Raw genomic sequence first — 18,894 nt, forward strand, 5'->3', positions numbered from 1 at the left:
CAATGGCCATTCCTGTCTCTGGCGAATTTTCAATAAACGGTTGGATTTTTGAGTTGGTGTCAGATGGTTTTCTTCAGGATTACATGACTGGACGACGATGCAATAAGGAAACGACATCGCACTGTTACACATTGCTGGTTTTAATCATTAACATCTATTTTACATTTCACCAATATCACCAGGTATTTGTATTAAAAGGGAACCTGTCCGGTCCCCCCCGTACCCTCCAACCCAGCAGCACTCACATATATGTTACTTAAGTCCCTGCCTCACCAGCCCTGTATAATGCGATTCACTTACATCCATATTTAAAAAATGTATTTATAACCTCCGCTTTCCCTATGCTAATGAGGGCTCTGACTAGTGGATGAGGGCTCTGACTAGTCCACCTTCTTTGCATGTTATCACGCCCCAGTGGGTGTAATAACATGATTTGTAAGAGTCGGTGACATGGACAGCACATACATTCGGTAGTGTCATTACGCTTCTGAAGCTGGGTGTACGTTTCACACTGTGCATGACCGGGAAGTGCATAAGATGTATGGGAGCTCTTCCAGGCAGGCCGGGACGAGCACACCTGGTTTCAGAGGCGCAATGACGTGCCTGAAAAAAGCCGCACGTGCGCGAGATGTGCAGGTGCTGGCGGTGACAACGGCGCTTCCAAATCAAGTTATCACGCCCACAAGGAACTTAGTAACATATGTGAATGTTGGTGGGTTAGTGGACATGATAGACCTGACAGGTTCCCCTTAAATGCTGGAGACAGGCGCTGATCCAGAGACTTAAAGGGAATCTGTCAGGAGGATCATTCCTCCTAAGCCGTCTATATGGGCGTGAACGTCATAGTAATTTAAATAAACTGATTCCTTGATATCCGCGACTCAATGTGTTATTCCAGAGAAATCCACGGTTATCTTATATGTAAATGAGATGCTAAGATCTCTGGGCCGGACATAGATCCCCCTGAGAATCTGCCTCCGGGGGAGTTACCAATGTGAGACATGTAATGACTGACAGTCTGCTCTCAATCACACAGCAGTGAGATCAGAGATAACCCCTTTTAAAGATAAAGGAAAAAAATAAAATCTGCTCCCATAATGTTATTTATTAGAGATGGTGCATGTCGATTTCCAGGACCCGATCCATTAGACATGACTGTAATCTATCACTGTCGGACAGGAGCCCTTCTTTATAGCGCCATGTCGTTAAGTAACAGAGGAGCCAGGATGAGGTGGTCCTCAGGGCCACTGGACCTGGTCTTGTGAATCTACTACAATCCCTAGATGACCAGTTCCATTTTTTTCAGCAGTGCCTCTCCACATTTCAGTAGCCATTTTGATCCTGCCATTCGTCCGCTCGGCCGGACATCAATGAGTGAATCAGACACAAAGTAATCAACAATTATGGCTGATAACAGCGAATGTTCCCAAGTGTTGTGGAAATATCCCGTAGAAGCGCCAACACGGAGGCCTCACGTCCAGATCATTCTTGAATCCTCCGCCTCCTTTCTTCCTTGTCCACCATACTTTGTCTCAGGCTGATCTTGGCATCTTCAAAATTTGGGTTCAGCTGTAAGACTTTTTGGAAATCTTTCATTGCGTCATCAAAGAACCCTGCGGCAGAAACATCTTTTTATATGTGAACACGATCATAAGTCATACTTATGCAGAAAAAAAACACATTTTGGTTCCTGATTATTTATTGAATTTGAGCCCGATTATCGAATTTTTGTGATTTTGGATTTATTTTTCTTTTTTAATTGTACCAAATTAATCTTTTCCATTTGTGCCTATTTTATATGTGTTCGCCTGGTTTTATCTTAGTTGGCTACTATGGTCGTGGTTTCGATTTTCCAGATATTTTCACCCGATCATTCGCGATTTTTCAATCACAGCGCGGCAGCGTCTGAGACTGACAAAACTACTAGATCCGCTGCCGAGCTCTGGAGGGAAAAGTAAAAGCGCACGTCTCCAAGAGAAGACTGTGAAGAAACATGCAGTTGAACTACAAACAGAGATTTCACATACTGCGCTCCAGAAGAAACAAATGTGAATATCTCTGCACTGGAGCGACGCAGAGCAAAAAGGGCAAAAGAAGCGGAATCGGTGCAGCTCAGAGATTTTTACTGGGTAATTTTTTTCAGCAAGTGACTTAAAAAAAAATTCCTACAGTATCTTCATAAGAACGTAAGGACAGCACACTCACCAAGTCGATAAAGGATCAAACCTCGGTTGTAAAATGGGACCTCAAATTTTGGGTTCAATCTTATCGCCGCCGTGTAGTCATCCATCGCTTCGTAGAAGTCAACTCGGAAGTATTTGATCTGTCCCCGATTATTGTAGGCGACAGAGAGCTCCTCCATGCTGCACTTCCTGCGGGACACAAGGAGACGCAATTATCCCATCTATTTTACGCTGAGACGACAGAGATGAATATACGACCGTGTGAAAAAGACGAGATCTCTGGTGGTGACGATTACAGGGGCAGAGCCGTGAATAATGGATTTATAGGAGCATGAAAGATGTGCAGCCTTAAATCACAGGAAATAGTGAGAGGAAAGGACGCGGCCTTACATGACCGGACACTGACGCCGCACTGCAGGGACACAAGGGTTACACAGCCGGATTACCTGGAACCCAGGGGCTACTGACATGGGCCGATAGACCCACAAATCCATCCACCCAACTCTTGGGGTAACATTTACAAAAAGTTAATCCGGCAGCAAAAAAAAAAAATTAAAAATGAGATTGATTTCTTAAACTTTCACACAACCCCAAGTTGTGTCACTTAAAGCTCACTGGCCCAAATGCAAGATCTCCAGAGGGGTCCCCAAATGTCACGGATCAACAGTATTGGTCTCATACGGACCAAAAAGGGTGGCCATTGTGTTATCTACTGCATTAAAAAAAAAATGCATAAAAGTTAAAAAAATAAAATAAATTAAAAATAAAAAATTAAATAAAAAAATATACATTTGGCATCACTGAATCCATTAAACACCAATCTAGAAAAATCTGAAATTAATTGACCCAATCCATGAAGCCTGTAATGAACGAAAAAAATCTAAATGCCAGTAAAAAAAAAAAAAATAGCGATCAAGTCATTTTGGAGTAAACACTATGTTACCAATAAAAACTACATATTGTCACACAGAACAAACCAGCGCTCACACCGGTACTCAGATGGATAAATAACATTTTTGGTCTCGAAAAATAACAACAAAATGTTTATGTTGGCAAAAAAATAAGAATAAATAAATTATGAAAATTTGAAAAAAAAGGTAAAATTAAAACAAAACTGAAAATAGCATCCGGAAGGGAATAAACATTTGACCGTTTTATTTTTTATATTACTATCTACATATAAAAAAAAATAACTACAATTTTCACACAGAACATGAGACCCAATATTACACTCTCACGTCCTGTTGGCACTTGGTCATTAGTAATTCCACAGAAATGCAGGTGATTTGTGCAGGGAGGAGGGGGTGAGCTGTGACATCACGTATTGTGAATGGTGGATCCTGTGTTATCTACTGTATATAGAGGTGTTATCAGTCATTGTACAGGAGGAGGAGGTGAGCTGTGACATTACCTATTGTGAATGGTGGATCCTGTGTTATCTACTGTATATAGAGGTGTTATCAGTCATTGTACAGGAGGAGGAGGTGAGCTGTGACATCACGTATTGTGAATGGTGGATCCTGTGTTATCTACTGTATATAGAGGTGTTATCAGTCATTGTACAGGAGGAGGAGGTGAGCTGTGACATCACGTATTGTGAATGGTGGATCCTGTGTTATCTACTGTATATAGAGGTGTTATCAGTCATTGTACAGGAGGGGGAGGTGAGCTGTGACATCACCTATTGTGAATGGTGGATCCTGTGTTATCTGCTGTATATAGAGGTGTTATCAGTCATTGTACAGGAGGAGGAGGTGAGCTGTGACATTACCTATTGTGAATGGTGGATCCTGTGTTATCTACTGTATATAGAGGTGTTATCAGTCATTGTACAGGAGGGGGAGGTGAGCTGTGACATCACCTATTGTGAATGGTGGATCCTGTGTTATCTGCTGTATATAGAGGTGTTATCAGTCATTGTACAGGAGGAGGTGAGCTGGGACATTACCTATTGTGAATGGTGGATCATGTGTTATCTACTGTATATAGAGGTGTTATCAGTCATTGTACAGGAGGAGAAGGTGAGCTGTGACATTACCTATTGTGAATGGTGGATCCTGTGTTATCTACTGTATATAGAGGTGTTATCAGTCATTGTACAGGAGGGGGAGGTGAGCTGTGACATCACTTATTGTGGATGGTGGATCCTGTGTTATCTGCTGTATATAGAGGTGTTATTAGTCATTGTACAGGAGGAGGAGGTGAGCTGTGACATCACTTATTGTGAATGGTGGATCCTGTGTTATCTGCTATATACAGAGGTGTTATCAGTCATTGTACAGGAGGAGGAGGTGAGCTGTGACATTACCTATTGTGAATGGTGGATCCTGTGTTATCTACTGTATATAGAGGTGTTATCAGTCATTGTACAGGAGGAGGAGGTGAGCTGTGACATTACCTATTGTGAATGGTGGATCCTGTGTTATCTACTGTATATAGAGGTGTTATCAGTCATTGTACAGGAGGAGGAGGTGAGCTGTGACATCACGTATTGTGAATGGTGGATCCTGTGTTATCTACTGTATATAGAGGTGTTATCAGTCATTGTACAGGAGGGGGAGGTGAGCTGTGACATCACCTATTGTGAATGGTGGATCCTGTGTTATCTACTGTATATAGAGGTGTTATCAGTCATTGTACAGGAGGAGGAGGTGAGCTGTGACATCACGTATTGTGAATGGTGGATCCTGTGTTATCTACTGTATATAGAGGTGTTATCAGTCATTGTACAGGAGGGGGAGGTGAGCTGTGACATCACCTATTGTGAATGGTGGATCCTGTGTTATCTGCTGTATATAGAGGTGTTATCAGTCATTGTACAGGAGGAGGAGGTGAGCTGTGACATTACCTATTGTGAATGGTGGATCCTGTGTTATCTACTGTATATAGAGGTGTTATCAGTCATTGTACAGGAGGGGGAGGTGAGCTGTGACATCACCTATTGTGAATGGTGGATCCTGTGTTATCTGCTGTATATAGAGGTGTTATCAGTCATTGTACAGGAGGAGGTGAGCTGTGACATTACCTATTGTGAATGGTGGATCATGTGTTATCTACTGTATATAGAGGTGTTATCAGTCATTGTACAGGAGGGGGAGGTGAGCTGTGACATCACTTATTGTGGATGGTGGATCCTGTGTTATCTGCTGTATATAGAGGTGTTATCAGTCATTGTACAGGAGGAGGAGGTGAGCTGTGACATCACTTATTGTGAATGGTGGATCCTGTGTTACCTGCTATATACAGAGGTGTTATCAGTCATTGTACAGGAGGAGGAGGTGAGCTGTGACATCACTTATTGTGAATGGTGGATCCTGTGTTATCTACTGTATATAGAGGTATCAGTCATTGTACAGGAGGAGGAGATCTGTGAGATCACCCTTTGTGAATGGTGGATCCTGTGTTATCTGCTGTATATAGAGGTGTTATCAGTCATTGTACAGGAGGAGGAGGTGAGCTGTGACATCACTTATTGTGAATGGTGGATCCTGTGTTATCTGCTATATACAGAGGTGTTATCAGTCATTGTACAGGAGGAGGAGGTGAGCTGTGACATCACTTATTGTGAATGGTGGATCCTGTGTTATCTACTGTATATAGAGGTATCAGTCATTGTACAGGAGGAGGAGGTGAGCTGTGACATCACCTATTGTGAATGGTGGATCCTGTGTTATCTACTGTATATAGAGCTGTTACCTGTCATTGTACAGGAGGAGGAGGAGGAGAGCTGTGACATCACATATTGCGCATGGTGGATCCTGTGTTATATACTGTATATAGAGGTGTTATCAGTCATTGTACACTAGGAGGAGGAGGTGATCTGTGACATCACCCTTTGTGAATGGTGGATCCTGTGTTATCTACTGTATATAGAGGTGTTATCAGTCATTGTACAGGAGAAGGAGGTGAGCTGTGATATCACCTATTGTGAATTGAGGATCCTGTGTAATCTACTGTATATAGAGGTGTTATGAGTCACTGTACAGGAGGAGGAGGTGAGCTGTGATATCATCTATTGTGAATGGTGGATCCTGTGTAATCTACTATATATAGAGGTGTTATCAGTCATTATACAGGAGGAGGAGGTGAGCTGTGACATCACCTATTGTGAATGGTGGATCCTGTGTTATCCGCTGTATATAGAGGTGTTATCAGTCATTGTAATCCTGTCTGTGATGAGAATGAAACTACTAAAAAGTCTGCTGTACAGAATGGGAAGTAAGAGTCTGGTATAGGGGTCAGTGTGAAAACTGCAAGTTCTTTTTTCAATATAGATAACAATGCAGAATTTAAAAAAAAATATATCATAAAATTAAAGCAAAATATTTAACTTAAAAACTTTATTGGAATGAGAGGTGATTTTCTGACGACACAGTCCCTTTAATGCAAGTGAACGCAGCACTTTATGATCCATTCACATAAGGGGAAAAAAATCTGCTATTATATTGCAGAAACTCAAGTTTCAGTCCTGGAGTCTCTGCACTGAAGGAGATTGTAAGGGAATCACAGGACAGATTGTAGGTTAATAAGTAACGGGTCCATCCCGAAGCCGCACTCTGTCCTGCACCAGCTCCATCTATCTGTGGACTCTGGACGCCGTCTCATGTACATCCGCGTGGCCCCGGCTGGTTATCCTGTAACCACACACTGCACGTAGCGAGGACAAGCCCCCTCCTCACCTGTCCTGCTGACAGATCTCTATCACCTTGTCGTACAGCTCCTCTGCGGCCTCCAGGTGGCGCTGCTCCAGCTCGGCATTCGCGGTGTGCAGCAGACCGGGCTCCATTCTACAACTGGAGGAACAGAAAAAAAAGGAGGATATTGGAGTACGCACAAAGGACAAAATAATATCCTAATCCTTAGTGTGAAGTCAGAGGCAGAGGAGCCGAGCCTGGCTACAGAGGTCAGATATCAGCAGCTGGGATGGAAGACTCACACCACCGTCTCCTGAATTGGTCACATTGTGCCGCTGACAAATCACCTCTATATACAGCAGATAACACTGGAACCACCATTCTCAGTAGGTGATACCACAGCTCTCCTCCTCCTCCTGCATAATGGCTGGTAAAACATCTATATACAGTAGATAACACACGATCCACCATACACAATAGGTGATATCACAGCTCACCTCCTCCTCCTCCTGTACAATGACTGATAACACCTCTATATACAGTAGATAACACAGGATCCACCATTCACAATAGGTGATGTCACAGCTCACCTCCTCCTCCTGTACAATGACTGATAACACCTCTATATACAGTAGATAACACAGGATCCATCATACAGAATAGGTGATGTCACAGCTCACCTCCTCCTCCTGTACAATGACTGATAACACCTCTATATACAGTAGATAACACAGGATCCACCATTCACAATAGGTGATGTCACAGCTCACCTCCTCCTCCTGTACAATGATTGATAACACCTCTATATACAGTAGATTACACAGGATCCACCATTCACAATAGGTGATGTCACAGCTCACCTCCTCCTCCTGTACAATGACTGATAACACCTCTATAGACAGTAGATTACACAGGATCCACCATTCACAATAGGTGATGTCACAGATCACCTCCTCCTCCTCCTGTACAATGATTGATAACACCTCTATATACAGATTACACAGGATCCACCATTCACAATAGGTGATGTCACAGCTCACCTCCGCCTCCTGTACAATGACTGATAACACCTGTATATACAGTAGATAACACAGGATCCACCATTCACAAAGGGTGATGTCACAGATCACCTCCTCCTCCTAGTGTACAATGACTGATAACACCTCTATATACAGTAGATAACACAGGATCCACCATTCACAATAGGGGATGTCACAGCTCACCTCCTCCTCCTGTATAATGACTGATAACACCTCTATATACAGTAGATAACACAGGATCCACCATTCACAATAGGTGATGTCACAGCTCGCCTCCTCCTCCTGTACGACTGATAACACCTCTATATACAGTAGATAACACAGGATCCACCATTCACAATAGGTGATGTCACAGCTCGCCTCCTCCTCCTGTACGACTGATAACACCTCTATATACAGTAGATAACACAGGATCCACCATTCACAATAGGGGATGTCACAGCTCACCTCTTCTCCCTCCCTTCACAATGAGCTTAGAGCATGAGCCTATAAAGCTCTCCTATGAGTCAGCGTCTGTCTATAGCTGCATATGTCCGTGTAGTCACTGTAAAAGCCTGTAGACGGTGAGTCGGACCCCATCCTCTCTGTATCCTGTGTATTCCTCCTCCTCATGTCCAGCACCATGGAATCAATGTTATATTAATAATAAAAAGTGACGTGTACAGAGCATTGTCTATTGATCTGGGCGTGCAGTCGGATTTCTACATTTATTTTTTAAAAGGGAAGGTGTCAATTTTTTAAAAAAATTTTTACAACACTTAAAAATGTAATGTATTTTTGGAGAGGGGCTGTTTAATATCTAAAAAAAAAAAAGAATTAAATGTAAAAAATAGGAAAAAAAATATATTAAATTCTCGGCTTTTAAACACAAGGGGGAGCAGCTGCTGGAAACATTAAAAGCTAGTGTAGCGCTAACTCGCATTACGACTGCAGTAAATGTGGGCGGGGTCTGATCACATGTCCGATATCCCTCCTCCCCTCTGCTTCTGGGCGTTTGCAAAATTTTAAGGGGGGACGGCGCTCAGGATCACAGTGCGGAGACACTGTGCCGGTGACTGCAATGTGACACCGAGATGTGGCCAGTGTCACCGAGGACGGCAGTGATGAGTCTATTGGCTCTGTGCTGCTCACTGGCCTCTACTGAGATCTGAGCAGAGCAGTCATGTCACTGCGGCGCTCAGATCACGGGAATTACACAGCACAGCAGTCAGTATCACCCGATAGGATTAGATACACAGCACAGCAGTCAGTATCACCCGATAGGATTAGATACACAGCACAGCAGTCAGTATCACCCGATAGGATTAGATACACAGCACAGCAGTCAGTATCACCCGATAGGATTAGATACACAGCACAGCAGTCAGTATCACCCGATAGGATTAGATACACAGCTCAGCAGTCAGTATCACACAGGATAGGATTAGATTCACAGCTCAGCAGTCAGTATCACCCGATAGGATTAGATACACGGCTCAGCAGTCAGTATCACACAGGAGAGGATTAGATACACGGCTCAGCAGTCAGTATCACACAGGAGAGGATTAGATACACAGCTCAGCAGTCAGTATCACACAGGAGAGGATTAGATACACAGCTCAGCAGTCAGTATCACACAGGATAGGAATAGATACACAGCACAGCAGTCAGTATCACACAGGATAGGATTAGATACACAGCTCAGCAGTCAGTATCACCCGATAGGATTAGATACACAGCTCAGCAGTCAGTATCACACAGGATAGGATTAGATTCACAGCTCAGCAGTCAGTATCACCCGATAGGATTAGATACACGGCTCAGCAGTCAGTATCACCCGATAGGATTAGATACACGGCTCAGCAGTCAGTATCACCCGATAGGATTAGATACACGGCTCAGCAGTCAGTATCACCCGATAGGATTAGATACACGGCTCAGCAGTCAGTATCACACAGGAGAGGATTAGATACACGGCTCAGCAGTCAGTATCACACAGGAGAGGATTAGATACACAGCTCAGCAGTCAGTATCACACAGGATAGGATTAGATACACAGTTCAGCAGTCAGTATCACACAGGATAGGATTAGATACACGGCTCAGCGGACAGTATCACACAGGACAGGATTAGATACACGGCTCAGCAGTCAGTATCACACAGGATAGGATTAGATACACAGTTCAGCAGTCAGTATCACACAGGATAGGATTAGATACACAGCTCAGCAGTCAGTATCACACAGGACAGGATTAGATACACGGCTCAGCGGACAGTATCACACAGGACAGGATTAGATACACGGCTCAGCAGTCAGTATCACACAGGATAGGATTAGATACACAGCTCAGCAGTCAGTATCACACAGGATAGGATTAGATACACAGCACAGCAGTCAGTATCACACAGGATAGGATTAGATACACAGCACAGCAGTCAGTATCACCCGATAGGATTAGATACACAGCACAGCAGTCAGTATCACACAGGATAGGATTAGATACACAGCACAGCAGTCAGTATCACCCGATAGGATTAGATACACAGCACAGCAGTCAGTATCACACAGGATAGGATTAGATACACAGCTCAGCAGTCAGTATCACACAGGATAGGATTAGATACACAGCACAGCAGTCAGTATCACCCGATAGGATTAGATACACAGCACAGCAGTCAGTATCACACAGGATAGGATTAGATACACAGCTCAGCAGTCAGTATCACACAGGAGAGGATTAGATACACAGCTCAGCAGTCAGTATCACACAGGATAGGATTAGATACACGGCTCAGCAGTCAGTATCACACAGGAGAGGATTAGATACACGGCTCAGCAGTCAGTATCACACAGGAGAGGATTAGATACACGGCTCAGCAGACAGTATCACACAGGAGAGGATTAGATACACAGCTCAGCAGACAGTATCACACAGGAGAGGATTAGATACACGGCTCAGCAGACAGTATCACACAGGATAGGATTAGATACACAGCACAGCAGTCAGTATCACCCGATAGGATTAGATACACAGCACAGCAGTCAGTATCACACAGGATAGGATTAGATACACAGCACAGCAGTCAGTATCACCCGATAGGATTAGATACACAGCACAGCAGTCAGTATCACACAGGATAGGATTAGATACACAGCTCAGCAGTCAGTATCACACAGGATAGGATTAGATACACAGCACAGCAGTCAGTATCACCCGATAGGATTAGATACACAGCACAGCAGTCAGTATCACACAGGATAGGATTAGATACACAGCTCAGCAGTCAGTATCACACAGGAGAGGATTAGATACACAGCTCAGCAGTCAGTATCACACAGGATAGGATTAGATACACGGCTCAGCAGTCAGTATCACACAGGAGAGGATTAGATACACGGCTCAGCAGTCAGTATCACACAGGAGAGGATTAGATACACGGCTCAGCAGTCAGTATCACACAGGAGAGGATTAGATACACGGCTCAGCAGTCAGTATCACACAGGAGAGGATTAGATACACAGCTCAGCAGTCAGTATTACACAGGACAGGATTAGATACACAGCTCAGCAGTCAGTATCACACAGGAGAGGATTAGATACACGGCTCAGCAGTCAGTATCACACAGGAGAGGATTAGATACACGGCTCAGCAGTCAGTATCACACAGGAGAGGATTAGATACACGGCTCAGCAGTCAGTATCACACAGGAGAGGATTAGATACACAGCTCAGCAGTCAGTATCACACAGGACAGGATTAGATACACGGCTCAGCGGACAGTATCACACAGGACAGGATTAGATACACGGCTCAGCAGTCAGTATCACACAGGACAGGATTAGATACACGGCTCAGCGGACAGTATCACACAGGACAGGATTAGATACCCTGGATTTCCCGGCCAATCGTGTGTTTTCCGCGGTCCCCGCCATTATGCGGTCAGGTGACCTGGTTATGTGACTACAAGCTGTAATAATAATAATTTCTGAGTGTGAATGCTATTTACAAGCAATTTGCCCACTGCTGTGTGCATGCTGGGACTAGTAGTTCCACAGCCACCTTATGGTAAAGTGTCTTAGGTCTTTCAAAGTGGAGGACACGGTGTGTAATCTATATGCGCATGTTTTATACAACTCCCCTCCCCCAGCCGTGCACCACATGAAGGAGATCCCCTCCCGAGCCCCGGTGCACCCGGATACACAGCGCGAGCTCACCGAACGTCCGGGAACGGGAAGGAAGCCGGCCGGTCACGTGACTCTCCCGAGCCGGCGTCCAGCTGACTGAGCAGTTCAGCCGTGACGTCACGGGGAGGCGTGGCCGAGCGTGCTCATTATTTTCTGGTGTTTGACGAATTGTGCTGACTCTGTCGCCACCTGCTGGTCACTGCTGTTACTGCACTAGATTTCCAGGTGATGATGATGATGGGAGTTATGATCGCGGAGACATCGCATAGATCCAGAGTTTGTGCAGCGTCCACACTGCTTGTAGTATGAGGGGCAATGGCAGGGAAATTAGAGGGAAGGTTGTGTGCAAATCCGCAGCATAATCTGCGCGTACAGGATTTCTGCTGTTTTCAGTTGAATTATTCTGATCGGATGGAAAATAATCTCAGTGAAGATTAGAAGATTTTCACAGATTTTCTTATTTTATCCAGATGACGTAAAAATAGCTTAAAGTGTAATTTGACCTGTGACTTATGGCAGATTCCACCCAAAAATGGGGGCAAACCTGATTTCTGCTGCGGATTCCTGCGCACTGGGACAATAGTAGACACATGACTTATCCTACAGATGGTCCACGTGGGCGAATACGAGTCGGGTCTGATGTACGGACCACCTCAATAGCGGGCGGCCCCCACACCCACGACCGGCCCCAGCGTCACTATGGGAGGGTGAAATGGTGGAAAAAGTCTCCATTGTCTTCTAGGTTTCTGTTTTCTACGGCGTCTATTACCTAATCCCGGCGACAGTCAGCACCACTATGGCCACTGCAAACTTGTATTTTGGGGGGGAGATAATTGTTCTATAAGTGGTAAATACTGAAGTATCGAAGCACATCATACTAATAACGATCTCCCGCGCGCCATCGGCATTCATCTGACTGTCGTTGGAAGTGTGTGTGTGTAAACATAAGAGAAGTGAGATGTGCAATGATGAGACTTATGAAAACAAATGAAAATAAAAATTCACAATTAATGTGAATATTCAAAATGAGCAATATGGTAAAGAAAAAACTGCCAAAATACAGTTGTGGCCAAAAGTATTCACACCCATGCAATTCTGTCAGATAATACTCAGTTTCTTCCTGAAAATGATTGCAAACACAAATTCTTTGCTATTATTATCTTCATTTAATTTGTCTTAAATGAAAAAACACAAAAAGAATTGTCCTAAAGCCAAATTAGATATAATTCCACACCAAACATATAAAAAATGGGTGGACAAAAGTATTGGCACAGTTCGAAAAATCATGAGATGCTTCTCTAATTTGTGTAATTAACAGCACCTGTAACTTACCTGTGGCACCTAACAGGTGTTGGCAATAACTAAATCACACTTGCAGCCAGTTGTCATGGATTAACGTTGACTCAACCTCTGTCCTGTGTCCTTGTGTGTACCACATTGAGCATGGAGAAAAAAAAGAAGACCAAAGAACTGTCTGAGGACTTGAGAAACCAAATTGTGAGGAAGCATGACCAATCTCAAGGCTACAAGTCCATCTCCAAAGACCTGAATGTTCCTGTGTCTACCGTGCGCAGTGTCATCAAGACGTTTAAAGCCCATGGCACTGTGGCTAACCTCCCTAGATGTGGACGGAAAAGAAAAATTGACAAGAGATTTCAACACAAGATTGTGCGGATGTTGGATAAAGAACCTCGACTAACATCCAAACAAGTTCAAGCTGCCCTGCAGTCCGAGGGTACAACAGTGTCAACCCGTACTATCAGTCGGCGTCTGAATGAAAAGGGATTGTATGGTAGGAGACCTAGGAAGACCCCACTTCTTTCCCCATGACATAAAAAAGCCAGGCTGGAGTTTGCCAAAACTTACCTGAAAAAGCCTAAAACGTTTTGGAAGAATGTTCTCTGGTCAGATGAGACAAAAGTCGAGCTTTTTGGGCAAAGGCATCAACATAGAGTTTACAGGAGAAAAAAAAGAGGCATTCAAAGAAAAGAACACGGTCCCTACAGTCAAACATGGAGGAGGTTCCCTAATGTTTTGGGGTTGCTTTGCTGCCTCTGGCACTGGACTGCTTGACCGTGTGCATGGCATTATGAAGTCTGAAGACTACCAACAAATTTTGCAGCATAATGTAGGGCCCAGTGTGAGAAAGCTGGGTCTCCCTCAGAGGTCATGGGTCTTCCAGCAGGACAATGACCCAAAACACACTTCAAAAAACACTAGAAAATGGTTTGAGAGAAAGCACTGGAGACTTCTAAGGTGGCCAGCAATGAGTCCAGACCTGAATCCCATAGAACACCTGTGGAGAGATCTAAAAATGGCAGTTTGGAGAAGGCACCCTTCAAATATCAGGGACCTGGAGCAGTTTGCCAAAGAAGAATGGTCTAAAATTCCAGCAGAGCATTGTAAGAAACTCATTGATGGTTACCAGAAGCGGTTGGTCGCAGTTATTTTGGCTAAAGGTTGTGCAGCCAAGTATTAGGCTGAGGGTGCCAATACTTTTGTCTGGCCCATTTTTGGAGTTTTGTGTGAAATGATCAATGTTTTGCTTTTTGCTTCATTCTCTTTTGTGTTTTTTCATTTAAGACAAATTAAATGAAGATAATAATAATAAAGAATTTGTGTTTGCAATCATTTTCAGGAAGAAACTGAGTATTATCTGACAGAATTGCAGGGGTGTCAATACTTTTGGCAACAACTGTATTTATGGCTTTTCTGCTAGAAGTAAAGGGCAATGTGAAAAAAAAAAAGTTTGTTTTTTTTTTAAATATATTGACACCTTATAAATTCATAGGTCAACACCAACATTAAGAGATTATATAAGCCGCTAAATGCGCCAAAAAACAGATGGACGATAAACAGGATCCGGATGACTTTATATCACATATAGGAGAAGGAGGATTCCAGCAAGATCGTAGCAGGAAGGTAAGTAAAATCCAGGTTTATTAGATTAATTTAAAGGGAACCTGTCACCTCAAAAATTGAAGATAAGCTGCCGCCACCGGCATCAGGGGCTTACCTACAGCATTCTGTAATGCTGTAGATAAGCCCCCGATGTAACCTGAAAGGTGAGAAAAACAGGTTAGATTATACTCACCTGGGGGAGCGGTCCGGTCCAGCGCCTCCCATCTTCTTAGGATGACATCCTCTTCTTGTCTTCATGCTGCGGCTCCAGCGCAGGCGTACTTTATCTTCCCTGTTGAGGGCAGAGCAAAGTACTGCAGTGCGCAGGCCCCGGGTCTGTCTGACCTTCCCTGGCACCTGCGCACTGCAGTACTTTGCTCTGCCCTCAACAGGGAAGATAAAGTATGCCTGCGCCGGAGCCACAGCATGAAGACAAGAAGAGGACATCATCGTAAGAACATGGGAGGCCCCGGACCAGACCGTAACACCCATCGGATGGAACCGCCCCCCAGGTGAGTATAATCTAACCTCCTTTTCTCATCTTTCAGGTTACATCGGGGGCTTATCTACAGCATTACAGAATGCTGTAGATAAGCCCCTGATGCCGGTGGCTGCAGGTCATCTTCAATTTTTGGGGTGACAGGTTCCCTTTAAAAGATCTCTAAGTGTTCACAAATTACATTATCTACTGCCTTCCACAAAATGTTAAATGTTCACTGTTAAAGACAGTAGTGGGCTTCCTATCAAGCTTCTTACAACTTGTTGTTAATATGTGTAAATGCCTCTTTCTGATATTTGGAGACTGGCCAGACCATTACATTGCCATCCTTGTCCACATCTTTAATAACAATATTCTTCATATTACGTAGTGTAAACAATGCCCATAATCACTTTCTTTTCTTATTTCTTACTTTCTTCTTCTTTTGAAGGAACGCCACGCCATCCAAGTTAGGGGCACTGCAATGGGGGTGTCTTGCGCGCCTTCATATGCAACCCTCTTTTTTTGGTCACTGGTAGAGCAAGCTCAATCCTACTGTAGGTGGGAAAGGTGAATTTCTTATGTGAACAAATGTTAGGAAGGGATCTTAGATCAGCAGTCGCCAAGTTGATAAATAATTCAACTCCAAGGATAAGGGGGGAAAGGTGGTGGATCTCTTTTTAAAATCTTGATAATGGTCTCCTGCCCTGAGTTAAGTCAGTAATGCATCCAGTCCGTGTGCTGCAGCGCCACTGAACATATCATGGTCTTGTCTACCAAAATGAAGCAATTTATGAGTAAAACAAATACATATTGTTATTGCTGGAAAACAGACATAGGCTTGCCACCGCGGAAAAAGTAAGGCCTGATTCCAAAACTTCCAACTGGTCCGCACTAGATGTCCTATTGGACAAGTTATCTTCAAGTCATCCTTGTCTTTTTGTCTTTCATTAATGTTATACTGTTTTTCCATTTTGCGGAACCTTTTTGAGTCTCCATTCCTCTGCTTGGTTTAGGACCCAGATTGTTTGCCATGGTAAGACGTCTGAAAAATACAAACCATGGAAGGATCTTCACCTGGGGATAGATCTAGATTGTGATATCATATAGTGGTTTTGATGTCACTTATACACCGTTATTTTGCTTCTCATACATAGCCTGCTGATATTTCTTCCTCTTACATGGTTTTATATTGTGATTTTTGTGTCAAACCTGAATAACCCCTTTAAATGCATCGTTTAATCTATGATAGTAGTGAACAGAGCAATTCCGGTCCCTGCTGGCAGTATAAAACAGCTGGAACCTGCCATGTATGGAGTAAGCTCAGCTCCTGAACCTGCTCCTTACTGTACATCTGTATTCTCCCCAGGTCTTACTGCCGAGGGCGTAACAACTGCGGTCGCAAAGGATTCAACCGGGCCCATGCGGGTGGGGACCCACTGATCCAGCACAAATTTCAACTGTATGTGCATCGTTGAATGCACGTCATGCACTCCCGACACTTGTACAATTAAATCAGCTGCCACCTTCAGAAGAGGGCGCCGCGCTGCAGGGGAGCAGAGGGTAGGTGAGTATAAAAGTGTTTATTTTTTGTATAAATTAAAGAACAGCAATAGAATGGGCACATATACCAGAAGGTGGGATTTATATATACTAGGATGGCGCCCAGGATGAGGGACATATACCAGGATGGGGGATTTATATATACTAGGATGGCGCCCAGGATGAGGGACATATACCAGGATGGGGGATATTAACATTAACAGAAATAAACACTTGAAATAGATCACTCTGTAGTGACTCATATATGAGTTTCACTTTTTGTATTGAAGAAATGAACAAATTAACTTTTTTGGTGATATTCTAATTTAACGAGAAGCACCTGTATATATCAGGATGGGGCCCAGTATGAAGGACATGTATATCAGTATGGAAATCATTTATATACCAGGAGAGGGCCAGAATGAGGAACGTAATACCATGATGGAGGACATATACAGTTGTGTGAAAATGTGTTTGCCCCCTTCCTGATTTCCTATTCTTTTGCATGTTTGTCACACTTAAATGTTTTGAATCACCAAACAGATGCAAACATTAGACAAAGATAAAGCAAAATGCAGTCTATAAATGAAGGTCTTTATTATTAAGGGAAAAAGAAATTCAAACCTACAGAGCCCTGTGTGAAAAAGTGATTGCCCCCTAAACCTAATAACTCGTTGTGCCGCCCTTAGCAGCAACAACTGCAATCAAGTGTTTGCGATGACTGGCAATGAGTCTTTTACAGCGCTCTGGAGGTATTTTGACCCACTCATCTTTGCAGAATTTTTTAAATTCAGCCACATTGGAGGATTTCCCAGCATGAACCGCTTTTTTAAGGTCATGCCACAACATCTCAATCGAATTAAGGTCAGGACTTTGACTAGACCACTCCAAAGTCTTACTTTTGTTTTTCTTAAGCCATTCAGAGGTGGAATTGATGTTGTGTTTTTGGATAATTGTCCTGCTGCATAACCCAATTGTGCTTCAGCTTCAGGTCACGAACAGATGGCCGGACATTCTCCTTCAAGATTTTTTGGCAGACAGAATTCTTGGTTCCATTTACCATGGTCTTTCAGGTCCTGAAGCAGCAAAACAGCCCCAGACCATCACACTACCACCACCATATTTTACTGTTGGTATGATGTTCCTTTTCTGAAATGCTGTGTTACTTCTATGCCATATGTAATGGGACATACACCTTCCAAAAAGTTCAACTTTTGTGTCATCAGTCCATAAGGTATTCTCCAGAAAAATCTTGGTGATCATCAAGATGTTTTCTAGCAAAACTGTGACGAGCCTTTATGTTCTTATTGCCCAGCAGTGGTTTTAGTCTTGGAACTCTGCCATGTAGATCATTTTTGCCAAGTTTTTTATGGTGGAGTCACCAACACTGACCTTAACTGAGGCAAGTGAGGTCTATAGTTCTTTGGATGTTGTTTTGGGGTCTTTTTTAACCTCTTGGATAAGTCATCACTGCGCTCTTGGGGTAATTTTGGTTGGCCGTCAACTCCTGGAAAGGTCACCACTGTTCCATGTTTTCCTCATTTGTGGATAATGACTCTCACTGTGGTTTGCTGGAGTACCAAAGCTTTAGAAATGGCTTTATAACCTTTTCCAGACTGATAGATCTCAATTACTTAGATTCTCATTTGTTCCAGAATTTCTTTGGATGATGCCTTGCTTTTTAAGCACTTTTGGTCTACTTCACTTTGTCAATCAGGTCCTATTTAAGTGATTTCTTGATTGAGAACAGGTGTGGCAGTAATCAGGATTGAGTGTGGCTGGGGAATTTATACTCAGCTTCACAAAGATTTGATAAACCACAGCTAATTTATGTTTTAAGGAGGTAGTCCATGAGCCGGGCCAGATATCGGTACCACCCGGAGTGACTAATTTTCTTTGGTATTTTTAGGTAGATGCATGTCTGTAGTTTATTTTTTGATATGATAGCCCTT

At 43.4% G+C, this 18,894-nt stretch overlaps 1 protein-coding gene across 1 annotated transcript; it reads right to left on the reverse strand.

The window, feature by feature from the left end:
* Positions 1-119: 119 nt before the first annotated feature.
* On the reverse strand, positions 120-12,205 carry TTC32 (tetratricopeptide repeat domain 32). Its single transcript, XM_077291477.1, has 4 exons — positions 12,052-12,205; positions 6,863-6,976; positions 2,206-2,372; positions 120-1,613 (listed from the first exon to the last, which is right to left on the reverse strand). Exons 2-4 carry the CDS (start codon positions 6,967-6,969, stop codon positions 1,483-1,485), a joined length of 405 nt encoding a protein of 134 aa, XP_077147592.1. The 5' UTR covers positions 6,970-6,976; positions 12,052-12,205; the 3' UTR covers positions 120-1,482.
* Positions 12,206-18,894: the final 6,689 nt, after the last annotated feature.

The sequence above is a fragment of the Ranitomeya variabilis genome, chromosome 2, assembly GCF_051348905.1.
Source record: "Ranitomeya variabilis isolate aRanVar5 chromosome 2, aRanVar5.hap1, whole genome shotgun sequence".
NCBI lineage: Eukaryota > Metazoa > Chordata > Amphibia > Anura > Dendrobatidae > Ranitomeya > Ranitomeya variabilis.

What these genes read in the sequence shown, in the direction of transcription:
- TTC32 (XM_077291477.1), bottom strand. Translation starts at nt 6,969, where the DNA reads ATGGAGCCCGGTCTGCTGCACACCGCGAATGCCGAGCTGGAGCAGCGC. An exon ending in GAGATCTGTCAGCAGGACAG is followed by an intron (nt 2,373 to 6,862) that starts GTGAGGAGGGGG and finishes TGTGTCCCGCAG; the next exon opens with GAAGTGCAGCATGGAGGAGC. An exon ending in TTTGATCCTTTATCGACTTG is followed by an intron (nt 1,614 to 2,205) that starts GTGAGTGTGCTG and finishes TTTCTGCCGCAG; the next exon opens with GGTTCTTTGATGACGCAATG.